The following is a 22,267-nucleotide window of genomic DNA, read 5'->3' on the forward strand; positions in this document are numbered from 1 at the left end:
GTTTAGTGACACTAATGTGCTTGTATTTGACACTTTTTTACACAATTTAGATGTGTAATAGATTTGTTGCATTTAAATGTGCAAAAAAAGTGTTACAACACTCACCATCTCCCCTATTTCTCTGTAGTGTGACCGAGAACCCTCATACCAGTGTTATTTTGGAAACGCGTGTGTGCCTCTCCCTTTACATTAATTAAAAAGGATAATTTCCTTCCTTAAACACACATACAGTCGCCTCACTGTCACAGACAGCCAGATTGACAGGCAGCCAGCTCATCGAATGTCATCAAAGCTCATGAATCACAACCGTAAGGGGGGATAGGAAGTGAAAAGCATCAAACAGAAAGCAATAAGAGATGAGAAAAACACAAAGCACTTGCCAGCCAGTAATTGTGGTTTTTCAGACCGCACGTGACTGTGTCTGTCTTGAAATGACCTCATGCTTCCTAAGAAAACTTCCACCTGCACTGGCTCAGTAAATGTATATCCCACAATCCTGCGTTCTACAACAGCTTTTTTTTTTTTATCCTAGTGCATGGCTTTCAAAAGACACTTAGCGAAAGAAAAGGCCACTTTGTAGAGGGCAGCCCAAGGTGTCACTTGAGAAGGTTGCCGTAGGAAGAGAAGGGGAGGGGAAATTGTTTGTAGGTCATTGTGTTTTAATGTTAGCATTGTACTGCCTTTTTAACAGAGGAACGCAGGGAATTTAGTGAAATGGAAAGATCCTGAAGCATTTTTTTTTTTTGCAAATCGTATTATCATGACTTACATGCATGTGTATGTTTAGCATAAACATTTAGGCTTTTAAGCGATTAAAAGCTTATTTGATTTCATTTCACCCAACAGGATCGATGAAAATCAGACAGACACATGCTGTCCCTGCTTACGTTTCCCTAAAAGTCGACCTTGTTTTTTTTTTTTTCCTTTCTCCAAATAGAAATTCAATAACCATTCACCTCTGACAGGTGACCTTATGTTTCTACTGAAAAGACGGACACAACAAAATGCAATCATTTGAACTGTTTTAATTCCCCAGTGAATTCTGGAACATTCTCAGGCTCTTAAGGATCTGGTTTAATGACATGAGAGATACAAAAAAAAACAAAAAAAACGGGGGACACCATGGTGGACCACATATAACCGAAAATTAACAACTCATAAGAAAATACTTTCCTCAGTAGTTCTATCTCTAGAAGTCGTGTCTCTATAGCGGTAGAAAATAAAGCTCTTGTGACCTCCTGTTACATCTTGCATATATTCTTGTAAAAATATACTTTCAAAATAAATAAATATATAAAATAAATATCTTGAAAAAACATAAATTAAAGGACCTAAAGAGAAATGTTTGGAGGAGTTTGTCTCCTGCTTGTCCATGCCAGTGTTTGGAAGAGTATGAAATCTCTATGAAAAGCATTTCGCAGAATTCCTTCAGAAGCCTTGTAGAATCTTCAGTAGTAGTAAATGTCCATTATTCTCTGGCACGAGGTCCACCAGTGATAATTTGCCCTCTTTTAATCCAAAATCCCTACATATAGCAGGTGAATGGATCCAAAGCAGTGTTCTGTTCTTCAGGAACTATCCAGAGTCTAGACATTTGGTTCCTGCCACTGCAATCGAGGGCTTTCCATCTCCTGCTATTGCTCCAACCTTGGCCACAGAAGAGGGCCTCTTTCCCCCCCACCGTCTGCACTGCTTTCTCCTGAGACAGGTCTGTCTGGGGGGGATAAAGAGCATGCAGGTGTTTTTTTGGGGTTTGAATTTGAGGTTCAGTGGTTTCAACTGTGACCTAGTATCTCCTTGTAGAGCTCAGGAACGCGCTCTGGATCCACAGGCCGTGGCAAGAAATGCGTGAAGCGCTGGTGCCTTCGAGAGCGGGCTCCATCCCGAGACGTTCCGTCTTTGTTGAGGGCTACGTAATAATGGGATCCTCGTTCGCCGTGCCGATACAGGTTAGAAGAGTATGTGTTGTACCAGTTCTCCTCAAACTGCTCCCTGAACACACACTCCGCTGTCAGCTTTTCCTAAGAGAAAGAGAGGGGAAAGCAAGGGTTAACCACACTGCATAATAAGTTCAAACAGAAGGATAAACTGTGTCCAAAGGCTATTTGAAATTGCACCATAAATCACACTCTCAATTTAGCACGGGCAGGCTATGAATGAAATGAATTGTTGCATTACTCAACACAGTAGCAGTAACAGAAACGCACTATATTTATGCTATACTTACAGATCCGTACAGTTCACCCTTGCTGTTCATTCCCAGATACAATCCGCTATCCACACCACGGATGCTCACCATCCCCACAGCGAGGCTAATGAATTCCAATATACCTGTGAGAAAAGCAGCTGTTAGTTCTCAGTTGAGACAGCAGGACAAGCACCTGCAATAGTGGCATCAATCTGCCCTATACTTAATTCGTGACGTCTTTCGCGCTTAATCACTGTGTTTTGCTATATTATAATGAACATTATTCGAAAACAGTATGACCATGAAAATAATAATAACCACCCTTGTCATAATAATATCATCACATTTTGCATTACAGTAGAGTGCAGTTACATAGGTAGAGATTGACCAACAGTCAGCAATAATCATGATGCATTTTTTTTTTAAATAGCAATTATCAGAATTTTAACCATTAAAATAATCATTATCAGTCCTGGTCAATTTCTATACCCAAATACGTAAAATGCACAGTCTAAAAATACAGTGTTGCATGATTGTTGTTATTATTATAGGCTATATTTGTAGCATTGAATATATTAATGAAACAGCAATAAATAACACTTACCAAATCTGCTGTGGTCTTTTCTCGTGCCTTGCACTGAACCGTCCTGTAATATCTCGAGGTGGAAGCCGGTCCTGCAGTAAAGCTGCCGCCGACGGAGGATCCCTTTCAGATGCGTCAGGTCCGGTGAAGTGCTGCGTGACAGGCGCTCGGCGGAGACGAAGTGCTCGTTCACCAGAGCACCGGAGTCCCCGGGGGGCGTGAGGACGAAATGAGACCCGTGCGCAAAGCTCTCCAAGCCGTGAGAGAAGCTGCCCACCAGCTCACCGACTGCACCCATCACCGACAGTCGAAGAAAAGTTGCCGTGAGGAGAGCCCCTGTGGTTTCTCTTTCCCTAGTGTTTTGCGCAGTCACTGCTTGCGGCTTTGACAGTCAATGCGTGTTTACATCCGATTCTCTCTCTCTCTCTTTCTCTCTCTCTCTCTCTCTCTCTCTCTTGCTCTCTCCCTCTCGGTTTAGCACATGCTCTCTCGACCTTCCAGGCTACTCCCCTTTGCTCCGGTCCCCTGTGTATCCAATACTCTCTCTTACGCACTCCAGCACACAAGCTTATGCGGCTTCTCTCCTCTTGTGCTCTCTGGATGTGACTGGCTCTGTACTGAAACACCAGCCTAAATATGGCCCTTATGTAAATGCCCTCTTGACATATGCTAATGGATCCCTTTATAGATGACTGTTTGAAACATAACTCCTTGATCGTTTGATCCTCTTCTTCTGTCTTCTTTGATGATCGGTTTCATCTGCATCCACGCGTTTAATCCATTGATGGATTATGATAAAAGTGCAGAAAGCAACATTGTGGCGATCAGTGCGCAAATCTTTGCGACGAGGAAAAGAAAAGTGCAGCTGGATAGTGAAGAGGGATGCGCACTGTGTACCGATCCGTTCCGTTCCCCGGGGTTTACGCGCACTGACGCGCTCTGGCGAATCTCTAGTGTGAAGCAGGTGGAAGCCAAGGAGGAAAAAGGAAAAGAAAGGGGGCGGTGCTCGAGATAGAACGAGAGGGAGAGGGAGAGAGAGACAAGACTTCAAGGTGTGTAGTTATATGTGTGTGCGTTGCGTTAGTAGTAGTTGATGCCAAAAAGTCTCTTGTTCTTGATTTGCGACTTGGTTTATGCTATTATACTTGGGTTTAAACTTACGCTTAATCGATAGCCAGGTGTAAATTGATATGACCTATAAAATATGCATGTAACTGCCTTTAAAATAATAAAGAAGGAAAAGTCAAAACAACCTGCACATCTGTGCGCACGCCATCACTGCACTGTCAACTCTGACTGATGTCAACGTGCCTTTGAACAGTTCCAGAATAACATGAGTTGAGATGAAGTATCAAAGATATCAAAGATCAAAGATTCATTACGCACAAAAGAAGGGTCATTAACACAAAGGAAACGAACTGTTTGATGGCAAATCGTTGATACTATGAGTGATTGATATAGAAATTTTCCAGCCCAACAGCTAAAAACATGCCTCAAAGTAGATATTACATGAAAGATTACTTAGGAATGGACCTGGTGTTGCCTTGTTCATTTAAAACAAGATGCGCGCGCAATCAACTGCTCTTACAAGTTCTCCGGAGACCCACCAAAGTCAGTTTATAAGTCAATGTATTATATTTTAAGTCGTGGTTTATTATACAATATAACATTAATAAAGGCAACCGGCTATAATAATAATAGTAATAGCATATAGTAGCTATATAGGCTAATATTATAATATAGCCTACTATTATAGCCTACTCTAATAATATGTAGGGTAGGGATAGGCCTATAGTAATATGCTATATAGGCATATATATATACACACACACACACACATAAATATAAATATATATATATATGCACACTAATCAGAATCATTGAAACATTTAAGTGCCATACCCCTTCTTTGCTATCTCTCAGGAGAATAGATCACGTCCACAGTAGGTGATTTATCAACGGTTCTCTCAAGGGACACGTTCTCCCACGTCGTTCCCCTTAGCTCATTAGTATTTATGATCTCCAAAAATACCTTAAACCAAAATCAATGTGGTCAGCTAGAACAGGATCAATCCACAGCCGAAATGGATCGATCACTTGCAATAGAGATGTCAGTTATGTGCCAGATTTCGTGGTGACATTGACAGTTTGCTGCATGGGTAAACCAAAAACACGTCATAGGAGTTTGGCATTTTTTATAAAAGCTCATCTCGAGACCTTTGAGTTAGGCTACATGTCTGCGCAGAATGGGTTTTTCAATGCCGCTCCCGCCAAAAATATCTTTTAAAATATGTTTCACCCGAAACTTTCGCTTTTTGTCCCGTTCCCGCCCGCAAAAGCCCGTAGGAATTGGTGTAGCCTACGTGGATTCAGTCCCGGTCCGGTTAGACTCTGCCTCGTTCTGGTATATGCTTCTTTTTTCTTTTTTCCAATTTCCACACACGACGGTTCAGATAGGTTATCGAGTGACAGACTTCTGCGTGCTGTAGATAATTATATTTTGCGGGAGCCACGAGTCATTAATTTCTCTCGCATTCCGCGCAGTCGCGCACCCTCCCGCATCCGCGCTCAGCAATTCAACACTTGTCCCGTTAATCACTCGCGTCGGGTTCCGATTGCAGACCTCTGCTTTGTAGACCTAGGCTACTACAGATGTGCAATGTGCGCACATTTGACTTCAATGCCTGTACAGTGAAGTGTCAACACTTTGATTTGCATAAGTAGAACTATGTGCGAATAGATCTTAAAATTGTCTGAATATGAGAAGATTGAAAGTCTAAATAAGGGATTTTCTAGATGTTGGTAGTGTAGGCTACAATGTATGAATTATTCAGTAGACTTCTTAAATTAATTTCTGTCACTGAGGTACATTTTGCAATAGGCCTATAGCCTATCTGTTGAGGTTCGTCTCGCGCAACCAAAAACATTTTTTGCCGCCCTATTGCCACTAAACTAAAGTTTAAACAAAACACTCATTTTTATGTTATTAATTTATATGATGTTTATTTGATGTTAATTTGTTAATCTATAATAATATAATAAAACTAAAATTGCTTGGCTACTTATGTTTTGTCGACCTACCAAACGAAAAGCGCGGCAGTTGCTATGGTTACCTCATCAGGCGATGTGTTTAGCTCACTCTGACTTTATTTGAAACGTTTCAATATGTAAAAAGAACACCCAGTCCTTTTGTAAGACTTCTTGTGGGGGGTTCAAGCCTGAATTTGAGACGTCCAAGTAGCCTAATCAGACTTACATATGCGTTGAGAACCCTTTTATTACATAACATTTTCATTATATAAGTTTATATTACATTAGCTATTACGTTTACGACCAGAGCACAAATGTCATATTGGACCATGTATTGGACTTGCGGCTGCTCTGTTCTAGATGATCCCGGTGAGGGAGCAGCACATGATCTCGCGATGAATGAATGAGAATTCGAGAATCTTGCACAAATTCTGTCATACCAACAATAATGGCCGCTGTGCGCAGACTAGGAGGCTTATTTAGGAGTTTGCCGTCATCTCCACGGAATGTTCTTTTTCGTTCTCCGGTGAAGGATGGCCGATGCATACGTAGGGGAATAGCAGTTGCTGTGGGTGTTGCGGCCGGAGGAGCGGTGTTGTATTATTATTATTCAGATATGTGCGGATTCAGAGGGAGAAAAGCCCCGAAAAACGGAACGGGCTGTCGGGCTCTGCTGCCTTCACTACCCGCTGTAGCCGCAAAGGAGAAGGTATGACTGTTCCCACTGTTCTCAGTGCCACGTAACTGCTTCCTATTAGTGTTTTTTTCCTGGCAAGGGTTTTTAATTGTCAAGTCTATGCTATGCAACTGCTTGTGGGGCAGGGAATGGGATGTTCGTGCTGTAGAGTTTTGTGAGTTGTTTTGCTTGCGCAAACAAACATTCATAATGCTTCAAGACTATGACAATGCGCATTTGTGTGATGCTGCAGCAGAAGAAGGGCGCTTTCCCCAGTCATGGTGCTGAAATGACTGCGCACAAAAGTGACTGTTTCAGATCTCATATCCGAGCGTTACGGTTGGTTAAAACAGCTATGAACCTGTGCTGTATCATAGAGGCCTGTCAAACAGTACCCTATCAGAATTGAGCTGTCATATCTAAGCACAGAATTCTTTGGCACGTGCATATAAACATATTTTGGGGATTTTTGTACCTTTGGCAGACGGTCAGATTTGGTTTCCATGGGCTGCCAGATGTTTTGGTTTGACTGTTTCACATAGTAACTAAATGTTTTCTTGATTGTGCTGGAAATGTTGCATATCAAGTTCTTTCATCCCTTGTGTGAGTGTGTTACCACAGTAAAGACAACCTTTATTTTACTTAGTTTAGTGTGTGTGCCTGTGTTTGTTTGTGTGTATATATATATATATATATATGTATTCCTGTGATGGCAAAGCTGAATTTTCAGCATCATTACTCCAGTCTTCAATGTCAAATGATCCTTCAGAAATCATTATAATATGCTGATTTGGTAATCAGGTAACATTATTTTAATGATCAATGTTGAAAACAGTTTTGCTGCTTCATACTTTTTTTCAAATGTTGATAATTTTTTCAGGAATCTTTGATGAATAGAAAGGGTAATGAACAGCATTTATTGCATTTATTAACTGTATTTATTAAATTTATTAAAGAATGTATTAAATAGAAAGCTTTTGTAACATTATAAATATATTAACTGTCATATATATATATATATATATATATATAAAGATGTTAACAAATTTGTGTTTTGCTTGTCATTTTTTTCTTGCAGGCTCCGATGTTTGATTTTGACGAAGGTGACGTGTACATGTCGTCTCATGAGCATCGCTTCCGTCTCTTCAGCTCAGTGGAGTATGAGGGACAGCTGTACATGACTCCTCAGAACTTCATCGAGTCAGTCACCATGAGTGAGCCCCGCAGTGAGTAACACATATGCTCCATCTAAACTCAGAGTTATGCTTCGTTTAAACGTCTGTAGGAACAGCAACAGATTGCAAAGCTCTTAACTGTAAAATCTGCTTAATTTGCCTTACTTTAAAAAGCATGCAAAATGTTTGCCTTCAAAAAAATTAAACATATAGACCTGGTTTCACAGATAGGGCTTAGATTAAACCAGGATTAGGCCTTAGTTAAAAATGTGCCTTAGATAAAACATTACTGGTGTGCATCTTGAGAAAAAAATAAGAAATGTCAGTGCAAGTTGCTTTCAGTTAAGACAGCTCAAGCATACATTTTAGCCTTGTAGGTGAAACCGGGTAACAGTATTTATTTGCCTCAAAGTAGAATTGTATTCTTTTTTTAAGAAGTACTTGATGGTCTTGTACTCACCTAATGTGTTCTTCTCAAACCATTTAAGGTAGCTAGTTCCAAGTAGACTTAACTCAGGTCTGATTATGTGCATCATTTCGTTTGTACATTTATTCATTTAGCAGGCACACTTTGATCCAAAGTGACTTGCACATGAGGAAGAGAGAGATGTTTAGATGTCCCTGTTTTACTTATTTAAATGAGATTAAAAAAATAACAATCATATTGTTATTTGAGGAAAATATGACTAGCTTCTTTTTCCCCAGTACTTCAAAGTTCACGTAATATAATTAGGACAGCAGTGTGAATTAAATGTTTTGTTGTCGTGCCTTAATCTAATAGTATGCTAATTAATAGACATTAGTAATGAAAGTTAGTGGGTCTTAATGGGCCGGATCAAAGCTATTGAAGAGACCCACAGAAGTGCTTAGCTGGATTAGATCTCTACTGTTGTTTTGTCTTTGAGGTGCATGTCTTGATATAATAAATACAATAAATGTCATAATGTTCCAGTAGACACACCAGGCGTTAATCTTATATAAAAGGAGCATGACATCCATTAATGCTACACCTGCAAAAGTGTATAGTTTGTTCTTGCTCCATGACGGACAAAGGTTGAGCATAGAGTTGCATGATTAATCATTAAAAGATTGTGATTTTGATTCAAACGCTCATGCGATCTTATTCCTAATCCTAAATGATAACAATTTGTCTCTGTCTATTAAACCTTTGGACAACAAGTACAATCACAGAAGAACATTCAAATCTGCCGTTGTCATGTTTAGATATGAAACAGCTTCTCAAACAGTCTTTTCAACCACACAGTATCATTATTTCTGTTACAATAAGCCATATGGACCCTTTTCACATTTCCAGAGTTCCCCGTGTTAATTTTTTTTGTCATTAACTTCCAAGGTCATATAACACAACAACATATACAGTAATAAATGTGTATTACATTTAATAAAAAAAAAAACATTAAAAGCTACTAGATTTGTGATGTAATAACTGTGGAAACGCGTCCTCAAATAGAGTATATAGAATCACCTTTTGAAAGTAACTTGACGCTTCAAAAAAGGTTTGTATCAAGTGACTGTTGAAAATGTATTTGTCATTGAATCATTGATTGCAAACGGCTGATTCATCCAGTAATGAAACAAATCGTGATTCTCAATTTATCCCAAATCGTGCAGCTCTATAGTTGAGCATGAATAGCAGAAGGGAGGTGTGATTCTAATGTGATACGTATCATTTGTAAATGTAGTTGTTTTGTTTCTATGTTTGCAACAATAACGTATGTTCATAATACATAAATAAAGACACAATCAGGATAGTAGTTGCATTATGTCAGATTATGCTGCATGCTCTTGGCACATGAAGCAAAGCCTGAGGGACGAACTGACCTTGAGCCTCCAGCAGAGCTCCATAGGGCTGGTTGCTATGAGAGAGAACAGGACTGTGTAGCCCAGCTCTGTTCCTGTAGACTAACTGTAAATTGCCCCTCACTCTGCTAAAAAAAAGTGGGAATTTGAAAACCTTTTATTGCAGGATTTGTTGAGCAGAAAAATGCTACTCTGAGAACCATCTCGTTGTTTTGTCTGATTGTTAAATGGCATGAGACCCCTATGCTGATCTTATCTAACAGGCCTTTCTGTTTCTTTTTGTTGCTCTCTGTCTCTGGTCGTCCATTTTTCTTAGTCAAAAAACCTTGGAGGTCCCTCAACAAACAGGTCTGTTTTAAAACTCTTGCTAGTGCATGCTATGATAGCTCAGTTAAATTAGATAGCCTATTTATTATTTATCGATAATATTTATTTCATAGTGTATTTATGCATGCAAATAATGTACAGTCCAGAGATGTTTTTTTTTACACTGTATGTTTTGTCATGTTTTAAAGGAGCTGGAGAAGATCTTGTCCGACACTCCACCAGTTTGGAAAGGAACATCCAAGCTGTTCCGGAACTTTCGGGAACGAGGTGGGTTTTGAATTTCAGCTCATTAATAGAACTAAAACACTTTATTGGGGTCATATCAAGGCAGCGTGTGTGTGTGTGTGTGTGTGTGTGTGTGTGTGTGTGTGTGTGTGTGTGTGTGTGTGTGTGTGTGTGTGTGTGTGTGTGTGTGTGCAAAACATGGAAATAATTCATCAATCATCGTTCTATCTCTCATAATATATACTGCCGCTCTAAAGTGTGGGGTCAATAATTCCATTCGGTGTCACATGATCCTTCAGAAATCATTCTAATATGCTGCTTTTCTGCCCAAGAAACATTTCTTCTTATTGTCAATTTTGAAAACAGTTGTGCTGCTTAAAATTTTTGTGGAAAACATTATACAAATTCTTTTCAGGATTTTTTGTTTATTAGTTCAAAAGAACCTCATTTTATTTGAAATAGAAATATTTTTTAACACTGTCACAGTCATTACTGTCAACTTTGATTAATGTAATGCATCCTTGCCGAATATAAGTATTAATTTCTTTAAAAATATCTTCCTGATCCCAAACCTTTGAATGGTAGTGCATAATTATATTATGTAGATCTTGAAAAAAGAAATCACATTTGATTTTCTTAGTAGTTCTATTCTTTAAAGTACCATGGCATTACCATGCTTTTTTTGCTTGTTTGTTTTTGACCATGATGTCATGACCTTCTTCGAACTATCTACTCATATACCATGTAAAGAACATGGTATATGAATACAGTACTCAGTATCGATGTACCTTGAAATTACCACCTAATAGACAGAAACGGGGCTAAAAAGGCGGTTTCTCAGTTTTGTGGCTGGTAATATAAAGTTAAATCCAGTCTTTCAGAGATTTTCTGAGTGATGCTGAATTGTCCTCGCCATTCCCGTCTCTCGTTCTCTTTCTTTCTTGCTCTCTCTCATTAGGTACCAGTCAAGCACCAGTTAAGCCTAGGCCTGAGGCTTTCACTTCCTGTGAGCACTCCTAAAAATAGCTCTGTTCACTCTCTACGTCTCCCTCTCTCTCACTGTTTCCATTTCCTCCCTCTCATTCTCTCACTGGGACCAGTGCAACGTACAATCTCCAGGCAAAATACATGCTTTCTGACCAAAACGAAGAATAAAACATAAAAACAGAGTGCAGAATGGCATTATTACACAAATAAATATTGTTGAAATAACTGCACGAGCGAGCAGTTCTTCAGCAGCACAGCCACAATTAAAGTATTTGCTTGTGGCGTACTCAACAGCACTTGCTCATACCTCCAGCTAATTCCCAGTGGTGATAATTATACACACACACACACACACACACACACATGCACAACCACTCCACCCTCTTACACTCCAGCAGGACTCTAAAAATAAACCTTCTGAATTTTGTTCTTCCTTGTAGTAATCGCAGTTTTTGAAATCATCACTTTAAATTGGCGGTGGTACATTTATCTTGGTTTCACTGATGATGAGCCATGCTTCCAGAAGATGCCTGTGTGCCAGAAGCTTCAGCTTTACTCGGTATCTGATCTCAAGCTGTGGTAATGATAGCTTGCAGAAGTTAATTGAGGAAGCTGTGCTAACGAGATCCGTGAATGTGCTCTGGTCTCTAAGGAGCAGTTTCTAAGAGAAAGCGAACACAGCGGACGTCACAGTGAAGAACTTGAAGGAAGCATGGGAAGTTCAAAAGTTGCTGGACAATCTTCAGTATGACTTTGAGAAATCCTTATAGCAAGGAATTGAACACTAAGAACACTATTGATTGATTTATGAGAATGGTTGTTTACTTAAAATGATGCATTAGCAAATACAGTTTGGGTTCCAAAATGTATTTATTTATTTATTCATTTATTGGTTTGTTCGTTTATTTATTTGTTAGTTAGTTAGTTAGTTGGTTTAATTTTGAGTAATACATATGTGTTTAAGTTTATTTATTTATGAGTATGACTTTGTTACCCCTTAAAATAAAACAGCAAATATGTTTTTTTTATTGGTTTATTTGTTTATTAATTTATTTATGAGTGTGATTGTTTCCTTAAAATAATGTATTTTTTTTCTATAAAAATTAGTACATGTTAATTTTGCTTGAATTTACTTTACAACTGCAAATAGTAAAAAAAAAAAAAAAAAGCAAACTCTAAAAATAAACGTAGTGTTTAAAATAAACTAACCATGCAGTCATGCGTTATGATGGCAAATAAATAGAAATAGAAAATCTTCCTTTTAAAAAATGACAAAACGCATCCCATACCTGTTATTTTCCCAAATCAAACAGAATGTTTGCAAAAATTCTCTCACTTGGCCAGCCAAATTAGACATGTACCAACATGAACAGGTTATGTGACACATCCTCATCTTACTGTTAAACCTGTGATTAATATTTGATTTCAAGTTTTTTTTTTTTTGTTGGGTCCATGTAAAATCTGGTTGAGAACCACTAATACAGACTGTATAAATAGCACTTTTGTGCATGTTTTTTTTTATATAACAAAAATGCTGCAAATATTTTCCATTACTGATATGCATCCAGATCAGGAACCAGACCTTTCTTGAGAACGATCGGTATGCAAACCCTTAAAAGTATGTATCATCTCGTACAAACACATCAGATTTGGCATTTAAAGTCAATACACCTCACTAGACAATCCATCCTTAAAATTGGGACTGTATTGAACAGGAATGAATGGAATGTAAAACAGCGCCTCTTCATTTAAGGAGCCCTGCGCCAAAACAAAGATTTACTGCATATGTACGCAGCATATAAACATTAACAAAATGTCTGCAGCTAAAAGCCTTGTTTTACTAGTTTAAAGCAGCTTTTAGACATCAATTAATCTGTTTTAGATCCCCAATGATAACCTTTGACCCAGAGTCTTCAGGTCTAACCACAGTGAATTTTAAAGGAGTAGTTCACCTAAAATGAAAATTGTGAAAAATCTTTTTTGTGCCGTTAAAAGCCCTGTATTATTTTCCATAAAACATCTATTCCAGATGTTAAAATGTCAAAGTTTCAATTGAACATGAGTGCAAATAAGATTTGAGAGCGCTGGCAGAGTGAACGCTTATCAGGGAATAAGTTCAGTTCCTTCTAAGGCAAATAAGTAAATATACCCGAATCTTGTCTCTTTTGGCCCAAGTTGCTTGCTCAGTGGACTTTGAAAGCCTCTGTATTGCTTGAGTGAGTGAGTGTGTGAGACTGCTGGTGTTGGGTTGAATTTTCAGTGTCAGGTTTTCCTCCCGAAGGCTCACAGGCAGTGTCCCGTAACACTCAGTCCACTCACCCTGAACTATCTGTATGCCTGCTACTGTCTCCATGTCCCCCTTCACACAGAAGCTGTGGAGAGGAACACTTTCAGTGGAGGTGTAGGAAAACGTATCCCCTTCTCTCTGCCCTCCCCCAGTGCCTTTACAGGACTTCCATCTTTCCATCAGCCCACCTTCGCTTTGTCTCTTTTTTGCCTTTCTTTTGACTCTCACTCTCTCTGTCCTTCGTACTCTACTTTGCCACTTTTCTCACGAGTCTAACAAAAGCAGGGACAGTTCCCTGTCTAAATGGGGCACATCTCCTTGTCCTGACGGATGCCTCTAGTACACCCTTATCCAAACAGAAGCCTTTGAACGCTACAACCGGTCACTCACTGTGTCAAAGTCTTCAGCTTCAGTGTGTGGGCCAAACGCGGGGCAAATGTTGCCTAAATGTAGATGGACACTTTAGCTGAGAGGCACCTTTTTAGATGTTATCATCATGAAAGAGGGGATTACTTGTCCTGCCTTTTTTTTTTTTTTTTTTTTTGGAGCAGGAGAAAAAGGGAAAAGGGTATGCGACTCCATCCATCTCTAGAGGCCCCTAGCTTTGAAAATTCAGTAAACATTTTAATCCAAGCTTCAGATGAGCCGCCTCCTGAGTTTTCGGTTTAGACAAAGAGTAAAAAGAAAAAGGAGAGATTATAAAAAGGGAAGACGTGGCCATTTGAAGGTTGTTAGTGTGTTACTGTACATTAGCAGAATGGATGTGACCCTTTGATATCCTTTTTCAGGCATCATCGCTTACACGGAGTATCTCTTTCTGCTCTGCATTCTGACAAGTGAGTATGACCTCTATCTCTCCATCTTTTCTCCCTCTTAACCTTTCATTCTTATCCCATGCTTTAGTTTTCTGTGCCTCTCTCTTTTGAAATCAGCACACTATGCATGTATCCTATTTTAAACATGAATCAAGGATCGTTCTGGTCCATGGATGTTTTATGTCTATAGTGTGGCTCAGACTCAGACAAGGCCCACCCAGACTCTCTCACCCTCACCCAAAAAAGTTTCGCTACAGCCACATTTTGCTCACTGCACATTTATCAATGTTTTAGACTTTGTGCCAGAGTAGAGAGGTTGAGAGAGATTGCTATTTCTAAGCTCACAAGACTATATTCTCAGTTATATATATATATTGAAATGTCATAAGTTTCTCATTCTCATGTGTGTGTAGGCTATACATAAACATATATATGTAAAGTTGACTCAGTTTTGTCACCAGTTGTCGAATTTTGTCTGACTAACAAAATGAATTTGAGTTCCCTAAAAATGTTCGTAATCAGGACCCCGGTTGGAACACTTATAAATTCTAGTGAAATCAACAACAAAAAATTAAGTTGTAAAAAAAAAAAAAAAAAAAAAAAAAAAAAATTTGCATACACATTTGTCATCTATCTAGAAACAAATTAGACAAATTTTTCATTGCAATTAATGAATAGCAGTATAACTATATGAATGAATAGCATAGCCCAGGTAGTTTTCTGATGGGTGCATTTGACGGGAAATATTGCAGTTCAAATTAATAGCTCAGACTTTAGTATCTTGGCAAATCTGAGCACAGTTTGTTACATTGTTGAGATGAAACATTCATGTGTGTGAATCAGGTATTTTCCTCGAGATAAAAAATTGAAAAGCAGAAGACTTCAACAAAAGTCTTCATTTGTTCTCCATGTACCGTTTAGGAGAAATAACTGAGATCTAATTTATGATTGTCCATTCGTACAGAGTTGTCTGACTAAGCTAGCGTCTAAAAGTAGCTGAGACACACAGTATAAACAGAAATGAACTGCCTAACATGTGTTCCCTCCTCTGCTGTTGCTTGGGCAACATAACAAAGTGGAAGAGGCATGTGGCTCTTGATGGGTTGAAAAACACCTGAAGAGAGTGATGAAAGGAAAAGTGGTGAAAGCAAAAGTGTATTGGAAGTTCTTGGGGTGATAACAGGTTCTTACAAATGTGGACCTCACCTCTAATCTGATCTCGGATCTAGCCATAGTGGTTAAATGTTTAATAATGGTTTAACAGATTTTCTGCAAAATGTGCAGTGCTAAATGAGTAAATACATTTATACATAGTATTGTTTAATTATATGCATGGTATAGCATATTGTAATAAGGCAACCTTCTTTTCACATCTATTCTTCAGAGCCTCATGCAGGCTTTAAGATTGCCTTTAACATGTTTGACGCTGACGGTAACCAGATGGTGGATAAACGGGAATTTCTTGTGGTGAGTGGATTGTAGATTCTGGCCTTAGAAGTTTGTTTTTAAACAATCATCTTGGTTATTTAATCATTCGACTTTATTTATTTGCTTTATTCCTTCTCTATTTCTTTTAATAGTTGCAAGAAATCTTCCGAAAGAAAAATGAGAAGAAAGGAAGAAAAGGAGATGCAGAAAAATCTGCTCAACTGGTAAGTTGATATCAGGTTTTATGTTTGTAAATAATATTTTAATCTATTCTTAAGTTCCAGTTATCCCAAATTGTAAATTTAAAGTTATAATCCTGTATAAAAATGAAACCTTTACGCATTTGCACAAATCAAAAACTACTTAGATAAAGTTATATACATTTGTCATCTATCTAGAAACAAATGCTTTACAATAATTGTATAGCAGTAAGCAGTAAAAAGGTAATCACGACTTTCTTACTTTATAACACGCAATTGCAATTCCTCAGAATTGGACTTTATTACTCACAATTGCAAGTTTATATATCACAATTCTAAGACAAGAAGTTAGAATTGTGAGGAAAAAAGTCAGTATTGCATGATGTAAACTCGCAATTGTGAGAAAAAAAGTTAAATTGTGTGATTAAAAAGTCACAATCTTTTTATTTATTTTTTATTCCGTGGCGGAAACAAGCTCTCATAATAAACAGCATATTTAGATGCTAATAGTTACTGAGGTGTAGACAGTATCTTATTGGTATGTAAGCTTGTTTCCACCACAGAATAGTTTATAACTCGCAATTCTGAGGAACTGCGAGAAATAAAGTCAGAATTGCAAGATATAAACTCGCAATTGTATAAACTCGCAATTGTGAGGGGAAAAGTTGCAATTACCTTTTTAAATTGTGAGTTTATATCGCAAAATTCTGAGGAAAAGTCTGATTTGCGAGATATGAACTCGTAAAAATAGTCTGAATTGCGAACAATTGTGCGATAAAAAGTCACAATTTCCCTGTTTGTTTAATTTTTATTTATCTCATGGCGGAAACAAGCTTCCATATATTGCATTTCCTTTGTCTTTTCTCTCGCAAAGGTATTTTTAGAGGTAGAGTTATATGGCTATATAAAGTTAAGTTTATTGTAGCAAATCAGTAGTGGTCAGTATTGTCTAAATGGCCCCCCTTCTTTAAAACCGATGAGTGGGACATATTATTGGAGAACAGTTTAATCCAAAATCAAATCAATTTGAGGGATTACTAGTATCTCTAAGCTGTTTCTGTAGAGCCATGCAAACAAGAGGATTTTATTGGATCAACAGAAGTTCAAAGACTTGGGACACAGTCTCTGTCTTTCTCTGTTTACCACATTGTCTTTTGTTCCACATTACTGAGGATTCTTATTTAAAATGATGCCTCTTTAGTTATTCTTCTGTATAAAGGGAAATAGATATTTTGCCATGACACAATACAACGTTTTATGTTTTGTGCCTTGGCTACCAGTATCAAGAGCAAACATGTCATTTTAAATGCTGCAAATGGAGGCAATGATTAATGTCACATAAATCAAACCTAACATTGGGAAATACGCTTTTTTCAGAATCTTGAGGTCAGAAATGTTGATTTTACTGAGATTATTAAGAAGTTTGGCTTATTTTGATTAGTGTGCATGTCCTGATGTCATTTTCTTTAGGCTCTGATTAGTTTCTAAGAAGAAAACATTACTGTGAAAAATGTACTTGTGTTGTAATTTGTTTCAAATGTCAGTTTCAGTGTTGGAGGTATAAGTAAAAAATAACCACTATAGAATTGCTGTTTGGCAACAACTTTGAGCTTATAAGCATTGTGCTTTGTTATAATCTAATTAAGATGCTTGTTTGTCAAATTACTGTGTGGGATAAAAATTGATTTGTGAAAAACTTAATCAGAGATAGTGTTATTGTGTGAAGGATCATATACTTTGTGTAAAAATCTTTCAACAGATCATTACTAAATTATATACTGTTCTGCACAAGATATAAATGGAGGAGTGACATCCATTCACACTCACTGAATTCAGCGCTCTTTGAAAGCACTTGGTGTGAAATACTGGTACTGTAACATGTAATTAGTGGTGTTTGCATCAGTATTTGTTTTGCTCGTACTTGGGGTTAGCAATATGAGCAAAACCCTAACCTTAAAGCCTTGTTCACACCGCCAGCAACTTTGTCGCTGTATGACGCTATCTCTGTACTGTGAAGATGCTTGTGGGTGTTCCTAATGCTGTAGCTCTAATGTTATTGGTAGACTGCACGTCTGGCCATATCTTTAGAAAATGCAATCACAAATGATATACAAAACTAAGATATCATTCTAATTTGACTAGGAATTAGACTGCTGTTGGAGAGTGTCGTGATATTAAGCAGTGCTCAGTTCATTAAATCATTAACCAGGTTCACGATCGTTCAATCATCGAATTAAACTCAATGATACTGTCAGAAATGATTAAAACGTCATTTGAATTTGACAAATAATAAAACATTTTGGCCCTACTAATCAACATAATTCATGGTAAACTGTAATATAAACTGCAGCAGTGTTAAACTGCTCACTGCATCATATAATTAACACACATACTATCAGTAGCCGCTTTTCCACCGTCGAGCCGAACGGTTCTCATCCGGGCCAGTGGGTACGCTTACGGTTTCATTTTCCACTGTGGGGCTGATAACGGCCGCTCTTTGGAGTGTAATACAAAAGCGTCGGTCGTGGCCTTGGTAACGCAAGACGATTGAGATGTAAATAGTGGCCGCGATATGAAGAATGATCAGATATTTCTTTTAATTGTATTATTAATTTGAGTTTACATCTCTCAAATAGCATGCTAGAGAGAAACGGGTAGCCAGGCAACAGACAAAGTGACCAATCCTGAGTTGCAACGTCACTTTAGGGATTCTACCGGTTAGACAACCGTGCTGAGAATTCCGGGCCGAGAACGGTTTGTAATCGTGCCGTGCCGTACCAGGCTCAAGTGGAAACACAACCGGAAACGTTTCTTACAGTACCATTCTAAGAACCGTTCGGCCCGACGGTGGAAAAGCGGCTAATATGAACTCACTGACTGCCGACAGTTTCTTTTTCACGCATCAATTTTATTATGTGTTTACAGTCATATAAATCAGTGAAATCGCTCCGAAACTGTCCTGTCTTGCCTGCACTCGAGACGGTCTTCACTCCTATTGTTTGTCGCTCGCAAAATTTGCTGCTCATTTGCTTAAAGTTAAAAACTCTTGTCGTGTGTCTCCCATCCATCGCTTGACACACCTACATTCTGTCACCAACGGTCACTGTCGCTTGTGTCGCCGAAAGTCGCCAACTCTCCATTGAAAATGAATGGAATCATGTCGCTTTGTAGCTGCGTGCCGCTGGCGGTGTGAACGAGGCTTAAGTGTTCAACTTTAGCACATAAAGCATTAACATTTGATACCTCAAATCGTGCAGGTTATCGAAGAAAAGTTATGTTATATCTAGGGATGCACCGATATTAAAATTGAGGCCGATAACAAAAAGCCAATAATAAATGCAAATTCTGATTTTACTGCCAGATGAGAAATTGGGTTAAAAATCTGATTGGTGTGCGTTGAACGAGGGAACCGAGCCATATCTTGAGGTCTTTTGACTTGGGTCATAAAGCCACCTCTTAGCAACACCCTAGCACTCAGAACTTAGCAACTGCAAAACAACGCCCTGACAACCAATGACAACAACCTAGTATCATGATGGCGAGTTTTGCAGAGGCAAGCACTGCTCACATTTTCTTCAGAAAATGTACAAGTCTTGTTATATATGAGATGCTCAAAATCCCATATATATCCTAAAGAGTACAATTGGCCATCCTCTGTAAACTTCCTCTAGACTGTATTTGTTTTGCCTGCATTGGGTGCATAACCCTTCTTATCTCATTCACATGTCCAGTTTATCAAGGGCTGTCTGAGAGGGAGCCAGTCGTATTTCATCCCCTCATGGAAGCTTGCGAAAGTGTGCCAACTGTCCTGTAGTTAAACCACTTTCTACTTTTTGCATGTTTAACCTGTGTCTTTGTCCATATCTTCTTATGTGGTTCTCTCCTTCCTCTCCTCTTCCGCATGCTGTGACCTCTCCTCTCATCTCTGTGTAGAGTATGCAGCTCTATGGATATCAGGTTGCCCCCGTAAACAGCGTATGTATCACCCCCGGCCCTCTGACCTGTGAACTATAACCTCTGTGTGAATCTTGAAATCATGGAAGGAATGATGGGAGAATGAGAGAATGAAAATGAGGAGGGAGGGGGAGTGGACCTCAGAGGTCAGAGAGCATGTGGGTGTTTTGCCACAATCAGTCTAATTTCATTCTTATTGATTTTTTCTTTTTTTCTTCAACCACAACGTGTCAGTTACAAACTTCATCAGTGGGCTATAAAGAACAGGTCTGGGTAGTAGTGGGTGGAGTTGTTGGTGTAAAATGTGTTTTCTATTGAGCCAGCTCTGGAGTCTTTCACATTCACTTACATTAAATCATTTAATTACATCTCTCTCCCTCACTGACAACCGAAAGAAAGGAAAGATCACAAATGAGATGTTGAGATTGTTTCTCCTAGACAGCAATGAGATTAAATGGACATCAAAATGGACATCAACTCAAATATTTTTCTTCTCAACTCTTTCAAGACCAAATTTTAAACACTAAAAGATAACATAAAAACTAAAAGATAAAAGCTGTTCTAAAAGATTTCCATTCGTTAAATAAAATGAAAAAACAGTTTTCTCAAATATTTTAAGCAACACAGCTGTTTTGTTTTCAACATTGATAATAAGGTCATACTTTATATTATGTGTCTTGGTAACACTTTATTTTACAGTATGTTACATGTTACATGAAGTTACTATATTACTTACTATACATTGTGTGCTTAATTATATGGAACTAACCTGAAACCTAACCTAATCCTAACCTTATAGTAAGTACATGTAGTTAATTATTATTACACAGTACTTAAATGTATAATCACACTGTTACACCTTAAAATAAAGTGTAAATGGTGTCTTTAACTGCTATGTACTTACATCAAACATAAGTACAAAGTAGCCTACTTATTGTGTTAATGTATTACAAAACACTTGCTGCTATTGGTAAGGTTAGGGACATAGTGGTATGGTTAGGTTTAAGGGTCAATTAAGAGGTATTGGAAGGGTCGAGAGTGTAATTATCGATGCAATTACTGAAATTATTTACAGCTGTAGTTACTTTTAGGTATTTCTTAAATACAAGTACAATGCAAAAACATGTATGTAGACAATACCTGCATTGAATCAAATGATTAATTTAAATGTTAGTAAATAATAGTTAAAGACACTTAATATAAAGTGGGACCGATAAGAAATATTACTCAATCACCAATTCAGCATATTGCAATTTCTAAAGGATCATGTGACACTGAAGACTGAAGTAATGGCGGCTGAAATTTCAGCTTCACAGGAATAAATTATATTTTAAAATATATTGAAATAGCAGTTATTTTAATAATATTTCACAAATGTAACTGTTTTTACTGTATTTTTTATCAAATAAATGCAGCCTTGGTGAGCATAAGAGACTTATTTGAAAGGTATTGTAGCTCTAGTCTACACTATTACGGTTTAATACAAAATCATTTAAAAATCTTATTTCTGCCTATTTTTTACTTTTTCCTGAAACGATATTGGAAATATCAAATTTGTTGACTCTGAAAAAAATGAAAATATAAATGGGGACATGTCAAAAAGCTATTTTTAACAAAAAATTACAAACAATATTTTTAAATAGATTTTCTTATTTAATACATCCCTGAATGTCTCCGACTCACTTTAGTGGACAATTTTGTCCCCATACAAACAGATGCGTCCACTTTCACAATCAAACGCATGGTCAACTCAAGTACAAACACAAACATCTATACAAGAGTTCCCATGAAAGCCTTCCTGAGCTGGTGGTCCTTTTTTTGGATATGTGGTGTTTGGATAAAGCCACTGAGTATATCTGTGAATCACATACAGAAAGAGAGTGACAGAGTGAAAGACCAGCATTGTCCATTAAAGTGGCTCCACAGCACTGATGAGAGAAATATATTTCCTGTTTTCCTTAACCCGATGTGTCACTTTTAGTCTCTCAGCCTCTGTATTCAATAAATCTGTACAGAATAACTGAGGATAATTCATTGAATTATTGAAAATGCACACACTGCCAGGTTGTGAAGTGTGCATGCAGTCATTGTCAATTATTCAGCTGTTCAAAATCAATATGTTTGCTTACAACATAGTTAGTCCATGCATTTATCTAAAAAAAACAAATTGGTAACACTTTACAATAAGGTTCATTAGTTAACATGAACTAAGAATGAACAATACTACTTCTTCAGCATTTATTAATCTTAGTTAATATGAATTATAATATTTACTTATACATTATTAAAATTTATGTTATTAGCATTAGTTAATGCTCTCTGAACTAACATGAACAAACAATGAACAGCTGTATTTTTATTAACTAATATTAACAAAGATTAATAAATGCTGTAACAAATGTATTGCTCATTGTTAGTTCATGTTAGTTAATGCATTAACTAATGAGCCTTATTGTAAAGTGTCACCAAAATGTCATCCCCCCTCCCCCCAAAAATATATTTATTATGCCAGTATATTACTTAAAACCGGTTAAGCCACTGTAATCATTATATTTCAAAAGTATCTGGAAA

At 37.7% G+C, this 22,267-nt stretch overlaps 2 protein-coding genes across 14 annotated transcripts in view; one reads left to right on the forward strand and one right to left on the reverse strand.

Annotated features, from left to right (window-relative positions):
• Window positions 1-1,712: 1,712 nt before the first annotated feature.
• On the reverse strand, window positions 1,713-3,852 carry fgf20a (fibroblast growth factor 20a). The gene is made up of 3 exons (XM_056256755.1): window positions 2,793-3,852; window positions 2,228-2,331; window positions 1,713-2,021 (listed from the first exon to the last, which is right to left on the reverse strand). Exons 1-3 carry the CDS (start codon window positions 3,067-3,069, stop codon window positions 1,776-1,778), a joined length of 627 nt encoding a protein of 208 aa, XP_056112730.1. The 5' UTR covers window positions 3,070-3,852; the 3' UTR covers window positions 1,713-1,775.
• A 2,342-nt stretch (window positions 3,853-6,194) lies between these two features.
• micu3a (mitochondrial calcium uptake family, member 3a) overlaps window positions 6,195-22,267 on the forward strand; it is a 32,519-nt gene continuing 16,446 nt past the window's right edge. For 3 of the 13 annotated variants that reach the window (XM_056256775.1, XM_056256776.1, XM_056256782.1), the window contains exons 1-8: window positions 6,199-6,510; window positions 7,556-7,703; window positions 9,790-9,821; window positions 9,989-10,067; window positions 14,088-14,135; window positions 15,499-15,581; window positions 15,695-15,766; window positions 19,676-19,717. In XM_056256775.1, coding sequence (XP_056112750.1) covers window positions 6,205-6,510; window positions 7,556-7,703; window positions 9,790-9,821; window positions 9,989-10,067; window positions 14,088-14,135; window positions 15,499-15,581; window positions 15,695-15,766; window positions 19,676-19,717 — 810 coding nt within the window. In that variant the 5' untranslated portion in view covers window positions 6,199-6,204. Of the gene's footprint in view, window positions 6,511-7,555; window positions 7,704-9,789; window positions 9,822-9,988; window positions 10,068-14,087; window positions 14,136-15,498; window positions 15,582-15,694; window positions 15,767-19,675; window positions 19,718-22,267 lie in introns of all 13 variants that reach the window. The other 10 variants (XM_056256772.1, XM_056256771.1, XM_056256774.1 and 7 more) reach the window with 8 other exon arrangements.

Source organism: Rhinichthys klamathensis, unplaced genomic scaffold (genome assembly GCF_029890125.1).
Source record: "Rhinichthys klamathensis goyatoka isolate OS25496 unplaced genomic scaffold, OSU_Roscu_1.1 h1tg000133l_1, whole genome shotgun sequence".
In the NCBI taxonomy this organism is placed as follows: Eukaryota; Metazoa; Chordata; class Actinopteri; order Cypriniformes; family Leuciscidae; genus Rhinichthys; species Rhinichthys klamathensis.

What these genes read in the sequence shown, in the direction of transcription:
- fgf20a (XM_056256755.1), bottom strand. Translation starts at nt 3,069, where the DNA reads ATGGGTGCAGTCGGTGAGCTGGTGGGCAGCTTCTCTCACGGCTTGGAG. An exon ending in AAAAGACCACAGCAGATTTG is followed by an intron (nt 2,332 to 2,792) that starts GTAAGTGTTATT and finishes CTTTTCTCACAG; the next exon opens with GTATATTGGAATTCATTAGC. An exon ending in AGGGTGAACTGTACGGATCT is followed by an intron (nt 2,022 to 2,227) that starts GTAAGTATAGCA and finishes TCTTTCTCTTAG; the next exon opens with GAAAAGCTGACAGCGGAGTG.